At 39.7% G+C, this 19258-nt stretch overlaps 1 protein-coding gene across 7 annotated transcripts in view; it reads right to left on the bottom strand.

Moving 5' to 3' along the window:
- PHACTR1 (phosphatase and actin regulator 1) overlaps window positions 1–19258 on the bottom strand; it is a 326124-nt gene that overhangs the window by 138043 nt on the left and 168823 nt on the right. For all 7 annotated transcript variants that reach the window (XM_038174412.2, XM_038174411.2, XM_038174416.2 and 4 more), the window contains one exon: window positions 4494–4658. In XM_038174412.2, coding sequence (XP_038030340.1) covers window positions 4494–4658 — 165 coding nt within the window. The remainder of the gene's footprint in view (window positions 1–4493; window positions 4659–19258) is intronic.

Raw genomic sequence — 19258 nt, 5'->3', positions numbered from 1 at the left:
CACTAGACTTTCTCTGCTATCTATTCAGGATGTGCCTGTGTACCTAACCCAAATGTTGTGACTCCCTCGTCTCTTCTACTTACTACTGAGCTTTCTTCAGACCTCTTAATTTCTCATCATCTCCTGCTTCCCATTTCTCAGCCCAATCAGTTTCCTTCAGGTACAAACTACAAGCTGCTTCTTTCCTCTGCCTCTGCGCCGCAACTCAGAGCAACCCAGGGAGCATGGATGGGGGAAGAAGAAGGCACCAGTTCTTTAAAATAAAGGTCATCAGACATCTGAAATGGGAAAACAAGGCATTTTTCCTTATCTTGACTTCTGCAAGTAGCTAGAATATATATATATATATTTATTTTTATTTTTTTCTGTAAGGTTGCAAGCAGTTGGTTCTTGATGAATACAAGGATAAAAAATCTTCAATAACATTTCAAATAATTCCAGAACCTATCTTCCCTCTAGCTTCTTTTTTTCAGAAGACAATGTATACTTCCTCCTCCCAAACAGCCAAGAAATTACATTTCACTAGCACATGTACAGCGGTGCCATAAAACACCAGTACACTCAAAAAACTGTTTTCAAATTCATATCAAGGCAAGAAAAGCAAGATCAAGGTATGAAAAATGATGACAAAGGTCTAGTTGAGGAGACAGTCAGCTTTCCTTCCTGCTATATGCCTTGCTGATTATCAGAAAGCCTGATGTGGCTTTAAAAACATTGTGCAGCCTGCTGGAGCCATCTCAGCTGCATCCAGCTAAGTGCTCAGGCAAAAAAAAAACAACACTGTTTTTTCCTGGCTTCTGTCATAAGACTGCTCCACAACAATTAAAAGAAACAGCCTCCTCAAGTAATATAATACTACCAGCTTGACTGTGCTCCTAAAACTTTATCATATTTGCTCATTTATATATGGGACCCTCAGACCCGCCATGGTAATAAAGGTCTCCACACTTTCTGTGCAAGATAAAATTGTAGAGGGGCACAATCACCTCCATTGACCTGCTGGCCACTCCTCTCTTGATGCAGCCCAGGATGCAGTTGGCCTTCTGGGCTGAAAGCATGCACTGGTGGCTCATGTTGAGCTTCTTGTCCACCAGAACCCCCAAGTTCTTCTCTGCAGGGCTGCTCTCACTGTGTTATTCTCCTGTTTGTGTTCCTGCCTCGGATTGCCCTGATCCAGATGCAGCACCTTCCACTTGGCCTTGTTGAACCTCATTAGGTTCACAAGGACCTAATTCTCAACCTTGTCCAGGTACCTTTGGATGGCATCCCTTCCTTCTACGATGAAGTTGCTTAAATCAAGCCCCAGAGCTGGTCTCACCTGATGTTTACCATCTCCAACAATAGACTCTCACAGAGTGTGATCTTTTCTGCCTGCTCTTGTCACTGCAAAAAGCCTAACAGTGATGCTCACAGACTGACCAACTGTAAGGTAAATGGCATTAATGTCTGTGTCAAAAACCATGACTTGCAGCTTCATGACTAAGTCAGCACCAAGGCAATATCAGATTATAAACCTTTCTGCATAGTTACTACAAGGATATCAAAACCAACACATGGTAGTAGCAGATAAAGCTGTGTATGATGTGTAAAAGTGTATGAAGCACCCTTTAATCTTCTGCTTGTCAGTGACAATGCACTAATGAAGATGGAGGACTTGTTCAAATATAACATTCAAACATTACAATCTGAGCAACGATATGCTGCAGGGAACCATATATAATAAGCATAATGTTAAGGTCCTCTAACAGCCAAACTACAGGTCTTCTACCTCATCTTATGCAATTATCAGGTGTCAGAAAACTTTTCTTATTACTCAAAAGGTTTTTTTGCTCACTGAATACAGGACTGTATTTTAAAGCATTCAGCTCTGAATAAATATTCCTTAGCACAAAGCTTTTAGTCTGATAAAGATACGGATGTAAGACATTAGAACTTGGAAATCTCAAGAAAGGGCAACCTTTCAACTTTAAATATCAGCCTGACTCTCTCTTGCTTCTAGTTTTCTCCCAGGAAAAAAAAATAAATTTAAAAAACAAACAAACATTAATTTCAAAGGAACTTTCAACAGGTAAGGTCATGTGTTTTGACCTTACTTTCAACATTTAACATAATTAAATCTACTGTTGCAGCAAATAAGAGGTTAATAAAATACTTATATTAGTATTTATTTTTAATAATTACTGATGTTCTATACAGGTAGGAAAGCTTGGATGCATTCCTGCACAACACTTAATCAGATTTTTTTTTTTTCCCAAGCATCGTAGTTATTGGTGCACTAGAAGAAAATAAGCCTGTATTAGGAATTTTCATGCTGGTTCCAATTATGCCATCTCATAAACTTGTCCTTTGTAAAATTTATTGTAAAAAATAATTATATCTTCTCAGTGAGATCAGAGGTATTAGACTGGAGCTCATGGAAAAATGTGTTGAAAAATGCTAGTTTTGTGGGTGAAAAATCTTTTGTATTACACATATTAGGTTCAACCAATGCTGCTGAATTGACAGAAAGGGGTCTCACAGGATCCTGCTGGATTTCTGTTCCCCAGGGCTGCAGAAACTGTGGAGTCCCCAGCTCCGGTATGGTCCAGAAGCACATATCTCCCTGTGCCTCCTGCGGGGTGCTCAGCAAATTTGACATCTGTGTAAATTTTGCTGCAGTTATTAGTAGGGGAGCTGACAAGAATAGCAATTTTGCAGAGCAGCTGCAGGATACTGTTGGCTTACTAGAAATGGATTTATTTTTTTTTAATTAAAAAAAATGGAGAGGAGAGGAGGGGGAAGAAAAAGAAAAGGTTTTGGATTCATCTAAGATCAAACTCTGTACCTCAATCAACAAACTGGATACCCTTCTTTTAATTTAGTTCTTCAGACACTGAAATCCCTCTTTTCAGGGGAGGAAATATGCTGGCTTGTCTGGTAAAGCTTCCTTCTGCTCTGAGAAAAGGAAATACGTGTTTTTACTCTGGTTTTAATCACTGTATACTTTCCACATGTTTTGGTAATTGGGGAAAATCTACATACCAGCTATTGCAGTGCCCAGAGCAGACCAGGCAGACATGTTCAAGCCAGATTCAAACTAATTGGTCTAAGCACAGCAGTACATGTATATAGCTCAGCCCCAGCTCCTGGAATTAGATAAACCATACAAACAAATACTAGGGAGGCTTTTGCAGCCTGTGGTATGTCCTGTACTGCTGTGATTATGCTACTAGCTGTAACCAGCCAGTCCAGAATGCTGCAAAACTAGCTTCAAACTGGTTGTGACAAAAGCATCCACATATCCAATGCTCCTATGAGCACTATGGTTTTCATGGAAATCCTGCTAGGCCACACTACAGTTATGACTGATACAGAATATGAAAGACAAGCCACTTGTTTTGCATATCATTTTAGCAACAATACCTTCGCAGCTGTCAAGTCAAAAATATGATCACCACTCAGAGTAAAATAGCTATCTATTCCAGTTCATTATTTTTTGCCTGAAAAATCAGGGAGCAGTTTAAACACCATACATAAAGAGCACCTTTAAGTCTGAATGAACTGCAAACTCTTATTCCACATTTAAATTTGCACATGAATTTGCACTTAACGACATGAGACTTCTTGTGTGATTATGGTCCATTTTCATGAGTACAGGCTTAAGGGTGTCAAAAACTACACTCCAGTCCTGCCTGAAAGCTTCTACTGTACATAAACAGGTCAGAGAGGAACTGAGTTGTAAACCAAGACTCTTTTGTCACTGTTTTGTTTCTAGCTCCGGTGAGAACAGTAAGAAATCAGAAGAAAATTCATCTTTTCTCACGGACAATCCAGACTTGAAACTTGCAGAAACACGCATGCTAATTACTAGGCATCATGGAAGAGCAAAGAAAAGAAAAGAACTCTTCTAAAAAAGTAATGGAACTTGAAACCAAACACACCAGGTACAAAATTCCAGGAGCATTAAATACAGTGGCGGGAGAAGGGATGTGGCAGGAGGACAGATTTGTTTTTCTCAGGAAACAAGTGACACATCTTTTTAGCCCAAGGGAAAAAACAATTTATGGTTATGCAATTTACTCAACAGAATGTCAACTCCTTTGCCATCTATTTTTCTTGCTCCCTTGTTAGCACTTACAGAGTTTGAGTGTAGCTATATCCTCCACTTGGCTTGTCTTTTCATGCTACCACTTCTTTTACCCACAATTTGCTAAATCAATGTATGAGATTTCTTCTGGGTTACCCTCTAGCTATAACAGCAAAACCTGAAAATACAGCTTTGGCGAGCTACTGGTTTAATTGTAATGCATGAGAGGTTGCATTCTTTTTTTTTTTTTTAAAAAAAAAAAAGACAGGGCTGGTAATGAAATTAAAAATTACTTAAAATCAGAGAAATCTCTCCCAGCCAAGCTACAAACTTCAAAACGTGTATAAATTGGGGCTGCATTAACAGTTTTCAACCTTGTTGAACAAACAGTCCAAGATAAACAGACCAACCTGACTGAGAGTATTACCTGCAGAAGTATGCTTAAATTTTTCACTCTTCTTCTTCCTCCATTTCCATGGCTTAAAAAGTCTTCCAAGAGTGGCAAATTTGCTTCTTCTTCTGATCGGAGGCGTGTGAGTCCCAGGTACTAGAGAATCTGAACGCATTGCAGCCAGTCTTTCCACTTCCTCGGCTGTCATTTCCACAAGAAAATGAAAAAAAAAAAAAAAAGGAAAAAAGAAAAAAAAGGAGGTGAAATAGGTGTTTTAACAAATTATCAGAGAACCACACAGATGGTTAAATTTTTATATGGTTATAGAGAACAGTAAAAAAGGGAAAAAATGTAGTCTTTATTATTTTGATATATTTTTTTCCTTTCAGTGGAATCCATGCTGTGCTGTAAAGATCAGTATTAATAATCAGATTCAGTCCTCAGAAAATCTTTCTGCATTGCTCTAGACAGCTGGCAGTCCATCCACCAGTCATTCCCATGGAAGTGTGTGATAGAGACTTGGAAAGAGATAGCTCCAAAGAAATTATGAAATACTGCTTAAGTGAAATATTGCAAGCTTGTCTTGCAATGGAAAGAGAAATTTGCATTAACTTCTATTTCTCAGTGACAACTTCTGTTGTTAATAACAAAAATTAATAAATGTCTGCAATCATTACATTGTAATACATCATGGTAGTCTCAATACTTACATAAACAAGCAAACCAACAAACAAATTAGAAGAATTTAAGTTACTCTTCCTCCCCCTGACAACAAGAGAAGTCTGGCGGTAGTCAGAGAATCACAGAATGTGAGGGATTGGAATGCACCTTGAGAGATCATCTAGTCCTATCCCCCTGTCGGAACAGGAACACCTAGATCATGTCACGCAGGAATGCGTCCAGATGGGTTTTGAATGTGTCCAGAGAAGGAGACTCCACAGCCCCCTGGGCAGCCTTTTCCACTTGGCACAATTACATTGCATGGTCTCCCCCTCAGGTTTCCAGAGAAAATGTATGCTAACGTGTTTGGGAATTAACATCCAGATGATTAGAGAGAGGCACAGACAGAGGTAAGCTAGGACGACAACAGAAAACACCAACAGTAGGAAGGTACCAGCAGCATGGAGGTAGGGTCAAAGGGTCCCTCCATGCCACAGCTGCCAGGGCTGCAAGAAGCTCTTCCAGCCCTGGGCTGAAACATGCAGCCTCTGACTCTAAGAAGAGCATCTGCATAATTCAGTCATCTTGAAGGAGACTTTTTAAAAATTAAACATATATATATATAGTTGTTTTTTTTCTCCATCTACACAAAGCCATGAGAAAAGACCTGGGAAACTACAGACCTCTTAGTCCCTAACCTCAGTTCCTGGAAAAGTTATAGAGAAGATTGTCCTGAGGGTTATTGAAAGGTAGTTAAAGCATAAAACTATTATCAGGCACAGTCAAGGGAAAGTCTGGCCTTCATAATTTGATCTCCTTCTAGGACAGGTCATCTGCTTGGTGGATGAAAAGGTAGTGGTGGATGTAATCTTTCTGGATTTTAGCAAGGCCTTTAATATGGCCCCTCATGGCATCCTTCTGGACAAATTGTCCAACTGTAAGACAAACAGGTTCATGCTGTGCCAGGTGATGATGGCTCAAAGGTAGAGCTCAGAAGGTCATTGTGAATGAGGCTACAGCTGGCTGGTGGATGGTCACCTCCAGTGTCTCCCAGGGCTCAATTCTACATCTAGTCCTCTTTAACATTTTTATTTATCTGGATGCAGGAGTGGAAAGCAACCTTGAACTTGTTGAGTTCACTGATGACACTAAACTGGGGGTACTGTTGGCTGACTGGAGGGATAAGAGGCCTTGCAGAGGGCTCTAGAGAGATTAGAGCACTGGGAAATTATCATCAGCATGAAGTGCAATAAAGGAACATGCTAGGTGTTGCACCTGGGATGGAGATGCCGAGGACACCTGGGTTGTCCAGTCTAGAGAAGAGGAGACTAAGATGCCACCTCATGGCTCTCAGCAACTCCCTGAGGAGAGGAATCTGTAGGGAGCTGCTGGTCTCTGCTCCCTCGGTACTGATGACAGGATATGCAGGAAGAGCACAAAGGGGCCATTTGTCAGAAAAAGACTCTCTACTGTAAGGGTGGTCAAACACTGGAACAGGTTCCTGGATTGGTGGTTGATGCCCCATGACCACCAGTGTTCAAGAGGTCTTTGAACAATGCCCTCATTGACATGCTTTAACTTTTGGTTAGCCCTGACGTGGTCAGGGACTTGGACTAGATGGTTTTTGAAGGTCCCTTCTAACTGAACTGTTCTGTTTTATTCTGTCATTTCCCAGGCTTGCGTTGTAATGCAACACTGCCAGAAAAACTGATCTGAGTGGTTCGCACAAAGACAATCTGGACTCATAAAGATGGGACACAGATCTTCATTGCTCCCATTCTGAAGACAGCAACCTAGTGTTTTTATTACACCTGTATTGTTTAAGGATTAACCTCAGTCATGAGCGCAGGTTTGGGAATCTCAACAAGAGCAGAGCTGTGAAGGGATGAACACCCCTACTCCACACATGCTAAACCACCAGAGATTTGAGCTGGCAAATTCTTGAGCATCTCAATTGAAATTTTTCAAAGGCGTTAAGTTTGCCAAATTTAGGTTGGTTTTCATGGGAACAACTACAGATATATCTCTAGCACATAGGAAATCCTATTACCAAAGCTCTAAACTAAAATATTATTTGAGCCTCTCATTTTATTGCAAGAAGTTGCTTATTTTGTTCTTCTTGTTGTGTTTTTAACGTTGGCAACACATTCCTTTTTCCTGTAAAATATCACTGCCAGATACTGCTGCCTATAAGTTTCTGGTGAAAAGCTGTTAGCCAATGAGATACAGAGTCTCAAACTGTTTCACTGGAACTGGTTAAAAAAACAATCATCCGCTGGGGCAATGGAGAGAAATAAACATTTCTGAGAAAATTTTCTTTCAATTAAAAGCAGAGGAAAAAGAAAAGGTAGCCTGGTCACAGCATTTCATTTTGTTCCAGCTCTTCACATTGTGTCTGACTGCCCAGAGAAACACCTGCACATATGGAGAATCCATTACAAGGTGCTGTCCTATAAAAGGCTGGGACGTGCTGCATCAAAACTGAAATTGCCTTGTTACGCTGAACGTGCCATGAGGATAAAAAGAAGAAATCAGATATTTCCTCGTGCTTTCTGATTTCACTGGAACATGCAGCAGGGCTTTGAAGACCTGCATGGGATACATATAAATCACCTTACTCTATATGCAGATCCAAAGAGACCATGCATTTTCCTACCTCCTCTTTTTAAGATGCCTCTAGTTAAAGCACACAAGACCATGCTGTGAGCCACTGCTGTGACTTGTTTGAGATGCTGCTAGAAGCAGTGGGCTGGTACTGTCTTTGCTGCCTTACTCGAGGGATAGAGGGTGTATCAGTGGTCCGTTGAACAAACTGGGAATGACACACTACTGCTGCTGAATTGGGCTTTCTGCTACATAAAACCACGGTTATAACGAAATTCCTCTTGCTGCTTGCCCGTTTTCCCGTGCCCCTCACTGAGACACCATTTCTGCTACCAAGGTTCCCTACAGTTACTAAGCCTCAGAGTTGCACAGTTCTTTGAGAGCTGATCCTAATTGCTACTGCTGAGGCCATTCCCAGGTGAACTGATATCCCTTAAAAATCTTCTTTTGTAAAGCGCATCCTCTACGTTACATACCAGTTGTGCTCTCACTGCCCCCAGGAAGCTTCTCCCATTGAGGGTAAACTAGCATGGATTCTCCATCAGGCAGCACTAACACTGGTGTCAAAAGAAATTTACCCAAAGGGGAATTCATTAAAAGTCAAACACAGTGTTAAAACCATTTCCATATTCTGACTGCTCTTCCTTGCATTTTGGTATCTTGTCTCACATGGAGCTGTTCCAGGAGCTCTGCTGGGCTCTCTATCAGCCATGAAGAGATTATATGGCCCTTCTCCTTCATCCTCTCCAAACACACATGGCTCTGAGCTAATACAAGTAACAGTTCTTCCCCCCCCCCCCCCCCCCCCCCTTCACTCCGATTTTTCAGAAGGATTACTTTTTTTTTTGTTGTTTTCTTCCCCATGAAAAATACCCTCAAGAGCTCTGCTAATTCAAAGCATAATAATCACTGGCTAGGAATGAACCACGTTAGCATAAAGCCATGACAGTTTTAATATGCTGAGAATAAAAACAGACCACGATGAGAAAAGTAAAAGCCAGATTTGTGCACCCTTGCTTTTTGCTGCATCTTTCCCTTATGTTGGCCACGTTTTTCTGTCTCTTTGGCTCCTAATGACTTGACTAGCTGTGGGCTGTGACACCCACTGCTGACAGCAGGCTCTGTAGGCTGGTTTCACACCCTTGCTGTTCCCAAAAAAGGTGGTACTTGCATGAACATAAACCAACCTGGACCTGAACATTTTTTTGCCATCAGTAAGAAAAGCAGTCCCAGCCTCATAAGTTTGCTGACCTGGAAACGGGAACTGGTGTGTCCATTGGTGCCTGCAGTCACACTGCTGAGGTCTCATCTTTAGGCTCGTGCCATAAATGTGACATTTGTGGGTTAACATTGATGATGATTTTCTGTGCTTTTAGGAGCTGCTTCTGCAGGATCTGAGAGATCTTGCAGAGAAATGGAAGGACACTGGGACCTGTACTGACAGCAAAAGGGCAATGTGCTCCCCATCTTACTTTCTTCTGTCCCAGTTGTCATCCTGGAATAGCAACAGGGAAGCTAAATGTAAGAGCTTTTTTACAGGCTCTTTGGTTGTGAAACAGCTCTCTAGATTTTACTATAAACCTCAAGACATTTGAAGTATATACAGATTGGAGGGCTTAAGCAAGACTTGTGATTTTAATTTTAAAAAGCACCACAAACCAAAACTATTTTGCACCCAAGTGATTTAAAATATTTTTTTCAAACATGATTAAAATATACTAAAAAGACTTAAAAAAAAAAAAAAGCCTGAAAGCTAACTTCTTCCTTCCCGCCCCCCCCGTTTTTTTTTTTAATTTTATTTTGCATTGGGTTTGTTTTTGTTTTGTTTTTGTTTGTTAAAGTCATTTGATGTTTTGTGGGTTGCAATATAGTGCACAAATTGCAGACATGGTCAAAATCAACAAGTCAAGGAAGAGTAATGTAAAAAGCAGTTCTTCAAGGAACTGATGTAACAGCCCAGGAAAAAGAGGCCTGAGCAGCTTGGCCATGTTCTCTATGCTCTTATGAGTTTCCCACACCTTTTAGTGGAACTCTGATTTCCAGAAGGTCCCGTAAGAAACAATATGGGCATCACCTACTTTTTGGCTTTGAGAAGTGTAGAAGGCAGATCAAACGCCCTCTTAAAGAAAACATATTGCAGTAGATTTTCTTGGAAAGCAAAGACCAGTTTTGTTATTCCCACATGTGTTTGGGAATCACATTCTCTATTAATGCCACTGATATATACCATGGCTCAGACTCCATTTTTCCAGAACAAACAAAAAAACACACACACACAAAACAAAAACAAAACAAAACTATTTCTGCATTCAGGTACACAGTGATTTCACAGCTGAAGGCTGAAGCCCACACATTTCATTCATGGCCTTTAACACTACCTTCCTCACTGGTAGTCACACTTGGTTTTCTCTCAGACCATTTTTGAAGACTCTTTCTTCATATTCAGACACATGATTAACAAGCTGTTTACTTCACAAAGTTATCTTTTAAGACTTCTTAGGAAACACCAATGTCTAAATTGTGTTTCCTGTAATATTTTTGCAAATCTGTAGTAACAGGCTGGAAATGATCTTGGCCCTAAAGTTGCAATGGGCTGAAAATTCCATTTTATTTACAGACAATACTAGTATATAAAACAAACAAACAAACAAACAAAAAATATAATATTCCTTACTCCCAATCAACTTCCAACTAGTCCTTATTCTGCAGATTAATTCCCAACCAATTCCTGTTATGACGTTTACTTTGAACTCTGCATCCCGAAAATCTCCCTCTTTAAATTGTACAGACCTTACTGTAAAAGCTCTGTTCAATGGACTATGTGGAAAGGCTGTGTGCCTTTTTGACATGTCAGAAAACCTGAATGACTACTCTAATTGCAAAGCACTTATGTCTTCTCTTTACCTGAATTGGAACACTTTCAATTAAAAAAAAAAAAAAAGTTTTTCTTTCAGGAAAATGGTTCATTTTATGCTCTTCTATTATCATCTGTACTGTTACTTCCCTTTAATTTCCCTTTGCACCTGGAATTAATTTTCAGCAGCCCTCCCGTTACAATGTGAATCACCCATTTAAACTTTCCCTAACTTTTCAAAGGTCTGTTTTTCCAATGAAAGACTAGGCATGGCATGCAGCCATCTAAATTCAGTCTTCCCAGACGGGGACGATTAGCTCTTCAGTTCACAATAGCTCCCACTGGAAATATGCATTCGCAATGCCACTGATTTGGTTGGCACAGTGGGTTTATGAGCCATGAAGATTGTCAGTAGCTTTTCCTTGCATGCTAAGTAGCACTCCCCATTTCTAAAGCCCTGCCAATTATTACTGCTCCCCAGGTGTGTATCACTCTCCATTGGATAGGCAAACTGAATCATCTCTTACCACTTAGGTTTGCCCATTTCAGCACAGGTATTAGACCATGGTACAGCTGTGCTCTCTGCTGTGATCCCTCTGTCTCACTGCATATATTTCTCTTGCTGGAACTGAAGCACAATGAATAGCTTCAGAAGTCCAGCCCCTTTAGGACCCTGCTTTTGCCTTCCTCACACTTTGATGTAAAATGTTAATTATTCATGCTGATAGCAATCTGAAAGCCATTTTTTTTAGCCTCTGCAAACTATACTGTACTGCATGCATCACTATAAACAGATCTTTAATGATAGAAAATCTCTCAGAACACCAAGCATCTTCTGTATTTTAACATTGTGCAAAAGACTTCAACAACAGCACTTTATCAGGTTATGTCATTAATAGCTACATAATTGCTTCCTATAAGCCCTGTAATTATAGAAAATAAGGATTGTTGGATTTCACTTATATCAGCTGTTTTGTGTTTGCCTTATTGCTCTCATTACTCACTGCTTTCCCCATCCCTTAAGTGTTTATTGCATGTAGATTTGGGACTATGTTCAATAAACAGTGCTGCAGCTAACTCTTGGGTGCCTGGACACAGAAACAGAACCCAATAGCCTGTTTGGACACTACACATAGGTGGAGACTTGGCTGCTCCAAAAAGGGAGGCATCATCCTCATATTGTGATCAAACTTCCTTATTAAAAAATTCACTAGTGAACAGATGTGGCCTTTTTTTTTTTTTTTTTTTTTTTTTTTAAGTAACTATTATGGAAACAGGTTCTTGGAAAGCACCAGACCAGTGCATGCAACTTGGAATGGAGCTGCCTCTAAGCGCAAACATGTCAGGAGCTGGATAAAGTGGCACTCAATCCATGCAACTTCTGAGACTGAAAAGAAACTGCTGAGAAGATGGAATTATCTGCCTCTTTAGCTGTGTCCACTAGCATTTAAAAAATACAACTTTTTAAAGCTTCTTAGAAAGTACTTTGCAGAGTCCACAAGTCCACAAGAAGGAGATGGAATCTCTCAACGCCAAAAAATTCAGAGGAGAATGCTGAGAATGAGTCATACAGGACCTACTTATAATTCAACGCTCTAACACTGAAAAAAAAAAAAAGCTACAAGGCAAAACTGCTGCAGTGGTGTTGGAGATCACTACCTTACAAGTGGCCACCTCCCAATGGCAACACCAATAACTGATTCAACACATGCAGATAGCACTACACAGCACAGCTCAGGGCTCCTGTACAGATGCTTGGCTTGTTACACAACAGAGGCAGTCGTAACCATCTTTGAGTCATCTCCTAACTCCTCAAGTCTAGAGATAAGTCTCATTAATCATATCTTAAGTTATTTTTGAAAGCCAGGACTATGGAAGCCAGAGAAGCTACCTTCCTTCAGGTGAGTCTTCAATCCACTCAACAACAAAAAAATGTGCCGAAGCCCATATACCTTCAACTCCTAAGTTTATCACAATGAAGAACTGGTTCACAACATTTTTTCTTTACTTTTGTTTCAATGATGGCCTTGCAACTCGTTAAAGTGTCTTCTTGGAGAAGCTGGTAACGATTACATTTTCATAGTGGGGTTTCTCTCTTATACAGTACTGAACTGCAAATTCTACTCAGCTGCAAAATATAAAAGTAATCCAAGAAAAGGATGTGGTCAATGGAAATGTACAGACTTGTGGCTCACATTTTGCTAGCGGCCACTTGGACTGAGACAGAACAGCACCTTGCTCTACAAGCCCCTCAATGGAAGTCAGTGGGAAGTTCTCTCTGAGTAAGTGTTCAGCCTTTCTACAGCTATTGCTAAATGATAAAGGCTGTCTATTTTAACAAAGCCCATAAAAAACAACAACTACAACAACAAAAAACAAACATACAAAACAACAGCAAGACATATTTTAAATGCCTCTAATTTCTTAGGGGACTGTTTGAAAAGCTGATCAATTTCTCACATTTATCTTCTGAAGTTTCTGTAAATAGGAATATCCAGTATTTTTACTTTATCTTACTAAAAATGTGCTCCTTAGAAGGCACATCTTTAAACTATTCAGAAACCTGAGGGGGACAAGCCATCTTATTAAAACTAATCCCATCCAGGAAACAGCTTTAGAAACATTAAACCTTCTAAAGATAATAGTACCATCTTACCACTATTACCATGAAGATAAAAAATGAAGCTTTTAATTACTTTAATTGGTCATGAGAGAAGGAATGAGGTACCTAGTTTAAAGAGCTAGAAATTAAATAAAAATCCCTTGTAAACTCTATACTACTTCTCTTGGGAAAATGGAACATCTATTTTTGTTCTTTAAAGAAGTTGATTGGAAGTCAGCCAAAAGGAGAAGAATAATTATACCAAATGGCACATTTATAATGAACATAAATCTGATTTTAAAAAGAAATAAATTCAGTAACAGCCTAGAAAAAAAGTAGTGACTGGACTCTCTAAATAGACAGCCTGTATCCATGTTCAGGAATTAAAAGTAATACTTCTCCTCTGAGTACCTAAAAGTAGCTACATATGGTCTTCTCTGTTTGTCATTACAGTGGGAATTCTTTTATCAATTCAAGTGATGCTTAGTTCAGATCCCAGGCTGAGGTGAAATTTCTGTTTAGGCCCTCATAGTAGAGACTTGAGTTTCAGAGCTGAATACTCCAAAGGAGAAAAAATGCCCACAGCTCCTTTAAAGTCATGAATAAAGCATGCTGGGTTGCTGGCTAAAATACACAGAGTATTTCTGTGTGGTTCTCATGGCTATGATTTCACCTTTTTTTGTCTTCCTTTTTTAGCATTAAATGTCTTAGAGCTCGGCAGGATATTGTGTTTGCCCTGCAGACTCAGAGGAAAGCCTCTGGGTTTAATTTATTTTGGCTGCAGTGGTCCATACACAGGTATATATTTACCCTGTCTTTAAAAATCATGGAGCTGATCAGGTAATCTACCTAAGAAACACAACAGTCGAGGAAAGAATCTCTGTGCACGTAACTTCAAGTTCATGAATAATTCCAAGTCCAGCAACCAGAAATAGCTCAGAAAAATGAGAAAGAGTTTAAATCAAAGCTAAGGGGAAAAATACTACGGAGAGCCAAGAAAACATCATCACTGAAAAACGTACTGAAATAGTTCCATCAGTTTTATGCACTGAAATAGTGTTAGCAGAGAGAAACACATGAAATATTGACCTCACTAGAGTGAAATGCAAAGGCCAATAAGGAGCAGGATTATCTTACCAAATCTGACTAGTGACTGGATAACCATCCTGGGAACTGGGGACAAAAGTCCTCAGATCTACGAACATTTTACAAATGAAGCAAAAATATGGCTCTCTGCTCGAGATGAGCACATTATTGAGATGAACTGGAAGAGAGGAAAAAGATGAACAAAATTATGTATTGACCCTCTCAGGTAGGGTTGGGACACGCTGGTTGCATGCTAAAACCTGCCTCCTTACTGATATTAGAGGACTATATTGGACAAAGTTGTAAAAGGGACCTTTCCAGCATGCTATATTTCACCCACAGAAAAAAAAACAAATTGGTGGAGAAGGCATTACAGTATGGTTGTAACGAGTGCTTTGCTTTGTATTGATAGGACTCTCCCATCTCTGTGGTGGTTGAGAGAGAAACCAGCAGCTTGTTGCAAGCCATTAATACAAGCGGAGCACCCCAGCAGCATGTTGGGGTATGACTATGAAAAGCCACTTGACCATGAAATTGGAAGCTAAGTTCATTTTGCAATGTTGCAAACGAAACTGTGGCAGGCATGAGAATTCATTTTAATACAGAAACAGTATAAAACCCAACCAAAACCTGACATTCCTTGCAATAGAATAGTTATATATATATATATATATATACATATATATATATTTACCTCTTCACTGCTAGCAACAAGGCTGTACAAAGCAACAAACCTATAAAATCTGACTTCCCTAAATGTTGAAGGTTCCTCTCAAAGTTATCAAGACTCTGACACCAAGCAAATATTTAACAAAAACAAAGCAAAACAAAAACAAAACACCTTTTCAGAGCATTTCTGTCAATTTAAATTGCCTCTGTCCATATAACTGTATGGAGAACAGTGTTCTCAATTTTAAATACAAATCTACTTTGGACAAAGGATCTGTATAACTTTCAACAAGTATCACAGATTTCTTTCTATCAAGTCAAATGTCAAGTCATGGAGAAAGCTCACCAAAAGAGCACATACACTACTCCACCTAAACTCGAGTCGTTGCCACACATACCTGATTTTCAAAAACCTATTTACTTAAAGAGCATTTTTGGACTCACAAGTAAGAGATTGGCCTGAACCATGGCATCTGGATGAGTATCTCAAGCTTTTTGCTCAGAATGACAATTTTTGCTCAGAATGACAATTTTTCCAAGCATTTTTTACAAGGGAGGAAACAAACTAATAAAACAGATATGCTTATGGGTACCTACAGATAAACATATACAAATGGAGACTGGTATACAACAAATGCAATAATAATACAAAAATCTGAATTACATTAACAGTCAAGCACATAACGAACAACATATTCTTTGTCTACCAAATACAGGCAATAGCTGTATTAGTTCAAAGAGGCTGATTTCTAAAATTACCTCTCATCTTCCTATAGATCTGTAAAAGTTTTTATATTTATATATATATATATATATATATATCACAGAGTGCCCAATGTCTAAAGGAGACTGAGGCAGAAAACGCTAACAAAAGAAAACAAATCCAAAGAAAAATATTGCCAAAAAGTGTATTTTATGAGCTGCTAAGCAATGGCAGGAAATATATTATTGAACTGACAGTTGTCTTGCAGTTGACTGAACTGGCTGCTCTGGAAACTTGAGATGAACAGGAGAAAGATGGATCAGTCCATCGAACTGCAAGATCTCTGCGTTTTCTACTAGGTTGATGAGTTTCCACACACAGCACAAGGCAAATGGTGTTTGTGTGATGATAGAAGTGCACTGTAACTTGAGTACTTTCCTAGAATCAAACAATGCAGACACCATGCTGTCTGTATTTTACTGAGACACACAAGAAAGAGAAAAGGAAATAGCTCCTGAATCTAATCATGTTTAAACTTGCTTGCCACTTGGGGAGGGAATTTGAGGTAGGGAAGCTGCATAAACCAAACTTCATGACTCCCTCCCTTCTTTCCCATTTCGGTATCGTGCCTAATTCTCTCCAACCACTGCTAGAGGAGTTGAAGATTGGCAGCCACACAGACCAGACAGTCAGAAATTGTTCTTCTCAATTCAGATGCCGGAGCAGGCAGTAAATCCAATCTTAAGTGCCACATCAGACTGCTGGAAGACAACCCTTATGGCTATAAACCAGCAGACAATTACCTTGGGGCTATAAATATTAATGAAAGCTTTAGTCATCTTGCTCTTCTATTTCCCAGTTGGGTACAATTCAGATTTAGTTCCACACAAGTCTCTGCACCTGGTTTCTCCTTCTGGCCAAACCCAAATTTCAAAGCTACTTAAATAAAACTGCTGTGCTAGTGTAAGGAAAGCATCTTGCCTTGCTGATGCACAGGAGGAGGAGAAGGAACAGGTCTTTCAAAGAGACTCTGGTTCAAATTGTTTCTACTGGCCATCCATCTACATCTGTGCACTTGCACTGCTGACTGTTCTAGCTGTGCATCTCAATCTCTGCCAGGTTTTACATTTTAAGCAGATTGGAAAGTAAAATGAGAAAGGTGCAATGCTGTAAAGCTCAACAGTAGCATGATATAAGCTCTTTGTATTAGTTCAGTTTCAGGTGATGCAGAAGAAATAGCATTTCTGCTGATTTTCATTTATTTATTTGCTTTACCAAAAACAAGGTTGAAAAAGTTTTAGTGTTTAAAAAACAACAATAACAAAAACAAAACAAATGTTGATGTTGCACCCATGTTGCATCAGATAGCATCTGAATATTGGAAATGTGAAAGCAGCTGCACATTGGATGTGTTAAGGGACATAAAGCCAGCGCCATAGTCCTTATGACATGGACTGCTGACGTTAGGGACCACAGATATGGTCCACGTGGATGTGAATATATGGATCACTAATACTTCTGAGATGCTTGGAATAATATATGGACTATGGATGCAGTAGACCACAGTGGCATTTCAAGGCCTGACTCATTTGTCAGGATATAATTAATGACTACTCTAATTATTTATTCCAACATTTCCAATGCATTCAAGACTACTTACCATCACTTCCCTCTGATTCTAGAAACTGTGTTAAAAAGATAATTAGTATTCAGGACAGTGGCATTTGTGCTGCACCTGTACATAGGGCAACAAAGATGGTGAAGGGCCTAGAGGGGAAGACGTATGGGGAGCAGCTGAGGGCACTGGGCCTGTTCAGCCTGGAGAAGAGGAAGCTGAGGGGGGACCTTATCACTACCTACAACTTCCTCTCAAGGAGGAGTGGAGAGGCAGGTGACCTATTCTCTGTAAACACCAGTGATAGGACCTGCAGGAACAGTGTTAGGCTGAGGCAGGGGAAGTTTAGGGTGGACATCAGGAAGAGGTTCTTCACCGAGAGGGTGGTTGCACACTGGAACAGGCTCCCCAGGGACGTAGTTACTGCACCAAGCCTGTCGGCATTTAAAAAGCGTTTGGACTGTGCACTTAGTCACATGGTCTAAACTTTTGGGCAGACCTGTTCGGTGCAGGATTTGGACTTGATGATCCTTATGTGTCCCTTCCAACTCAGGATATTCTATGATTCTATGATCCCTCAGCCCACTGCTGAAAATAAATAATGTTATTATCAACTATTTCTAACAAAACTTGGTCATGCCTTTCTTGAAATGACCTGATTTTCTCAGTGTTACCATCACTACATTGCAATGCTTCCAGACCTTTAAAAGAAAAGGGTTTAAAATAGCATTACTATCCAGTTTTCAAACAGAAAATCAACTTCCCTTAGGAGGCAAGGTGAAATAAAAAGCATCCTCTGCTACCAAAATCTCTCAAGATAAATTAAATAATTGGATCCATTTATCCATTTTAATTTTATTCCCTACTCTCATACTGCAAAAAGCCATTAGACTAATGGCCTGAAAACTGTCAGACAAAAGATGACAGAGGGCAAGATCCTTCTCTTAAGTAGTGATAGGGGAGGGTGTCTGCTGAACTGCAGCATTAAACCTGTCATCCTAGTTGTGGCTGGGAGAAATGCGAAGGAATATCTGGTGTACATATTACATTCCTTCCAGAATGACCAAAACAACAGGTAACATGGGCCCTACCTGCAGAAAAGGAGGTACCTCTTAAATTGCAACCTTTGGGCTACAGAGAGCCAGTAAACAGCTTTGATTGAACACCTCTCCTAGTTATGCTCAAAGAAATGGGTAAGACAGTAAATCTCACTTATACAAACCAAAGTCCTGGAGCCTATGTGTCTCTTACTCCTGACGAGCATGCTACAAAACAGATACATGGGGATACCTACCCTCCTTGCTTCTTTGGACATATTTAACACCATGTTACTTTTTTTTTGGAAAAAAAATAATCTCGAGAAATATTTGGATTTTATTCCTGAGCCATATTTTAAAATCTTAAAAAGTTCTGCTATCTATACAAAGAAAATCTCCAGAGACTGACAGTTAGGCCTGGTCTTCTCTTATTCATAGGTTTTCACAGTTGGGATCAGGAAATTTTTCGCCAGGAGGGACAGTGCTTGTCCATGAGCTGTCTCTCAACAGTACATCTTCAGGATGGCTGATGGGCACTATGACCACAGGGTTATTTTTAGAAAGGGTGGCCTGAACAAAAATGATCCAGAATGATACATCTAGTGGTTCCAAAGAAGCTACTGCAGGTGATTTCAAAATTACTCATTTTATCTTTAAATTATACTGTGTTCATTGTTTTTCAGAGCAACAGAAATAATTCATCTTCTTTTAAATTTAAAAGTTTCAGTCAAAGGCAGAGACTTTGCTCCTCTCGATTAGATTGGACCCAGTGCCAGGAAAGTCTGGGAGACATGACAGTGACAAGACCAGACGTTACCTTGTCTCTCCCTGCCAAATCTTTCCTGTGACAAGGAGATTAGAACCAGTAGAGCAGTGGAGATTCATGTCACTTCACAAAAGCCAAAAAAACAGTAAGAGGACAATTTTTCAACTCACGGAGATGTCAAGAACATCATTCTCTTTCCTGAAGT

The sequence above is a fragment of the Anas platyrhynchos genome, chromosome 2 (genome assembly GCF_047663525.1).
Source record: "Anas platyrhynchos isolate ZD024472 breed Pekin duck chromosome 2, IASCAAS_PekinDuck_T2T, whole genome shotgun sequence".
Classification (NCBI taxonomy): domain Eukaryota; kingdom Metazoa; phylum Chordata; class Aves; order Anseriformes; family Anatidae; genus Anas; species Anas platyrhynchos.
This window is presented reverse-complemented; position numbering and strand designations above follow the sequence as displayed.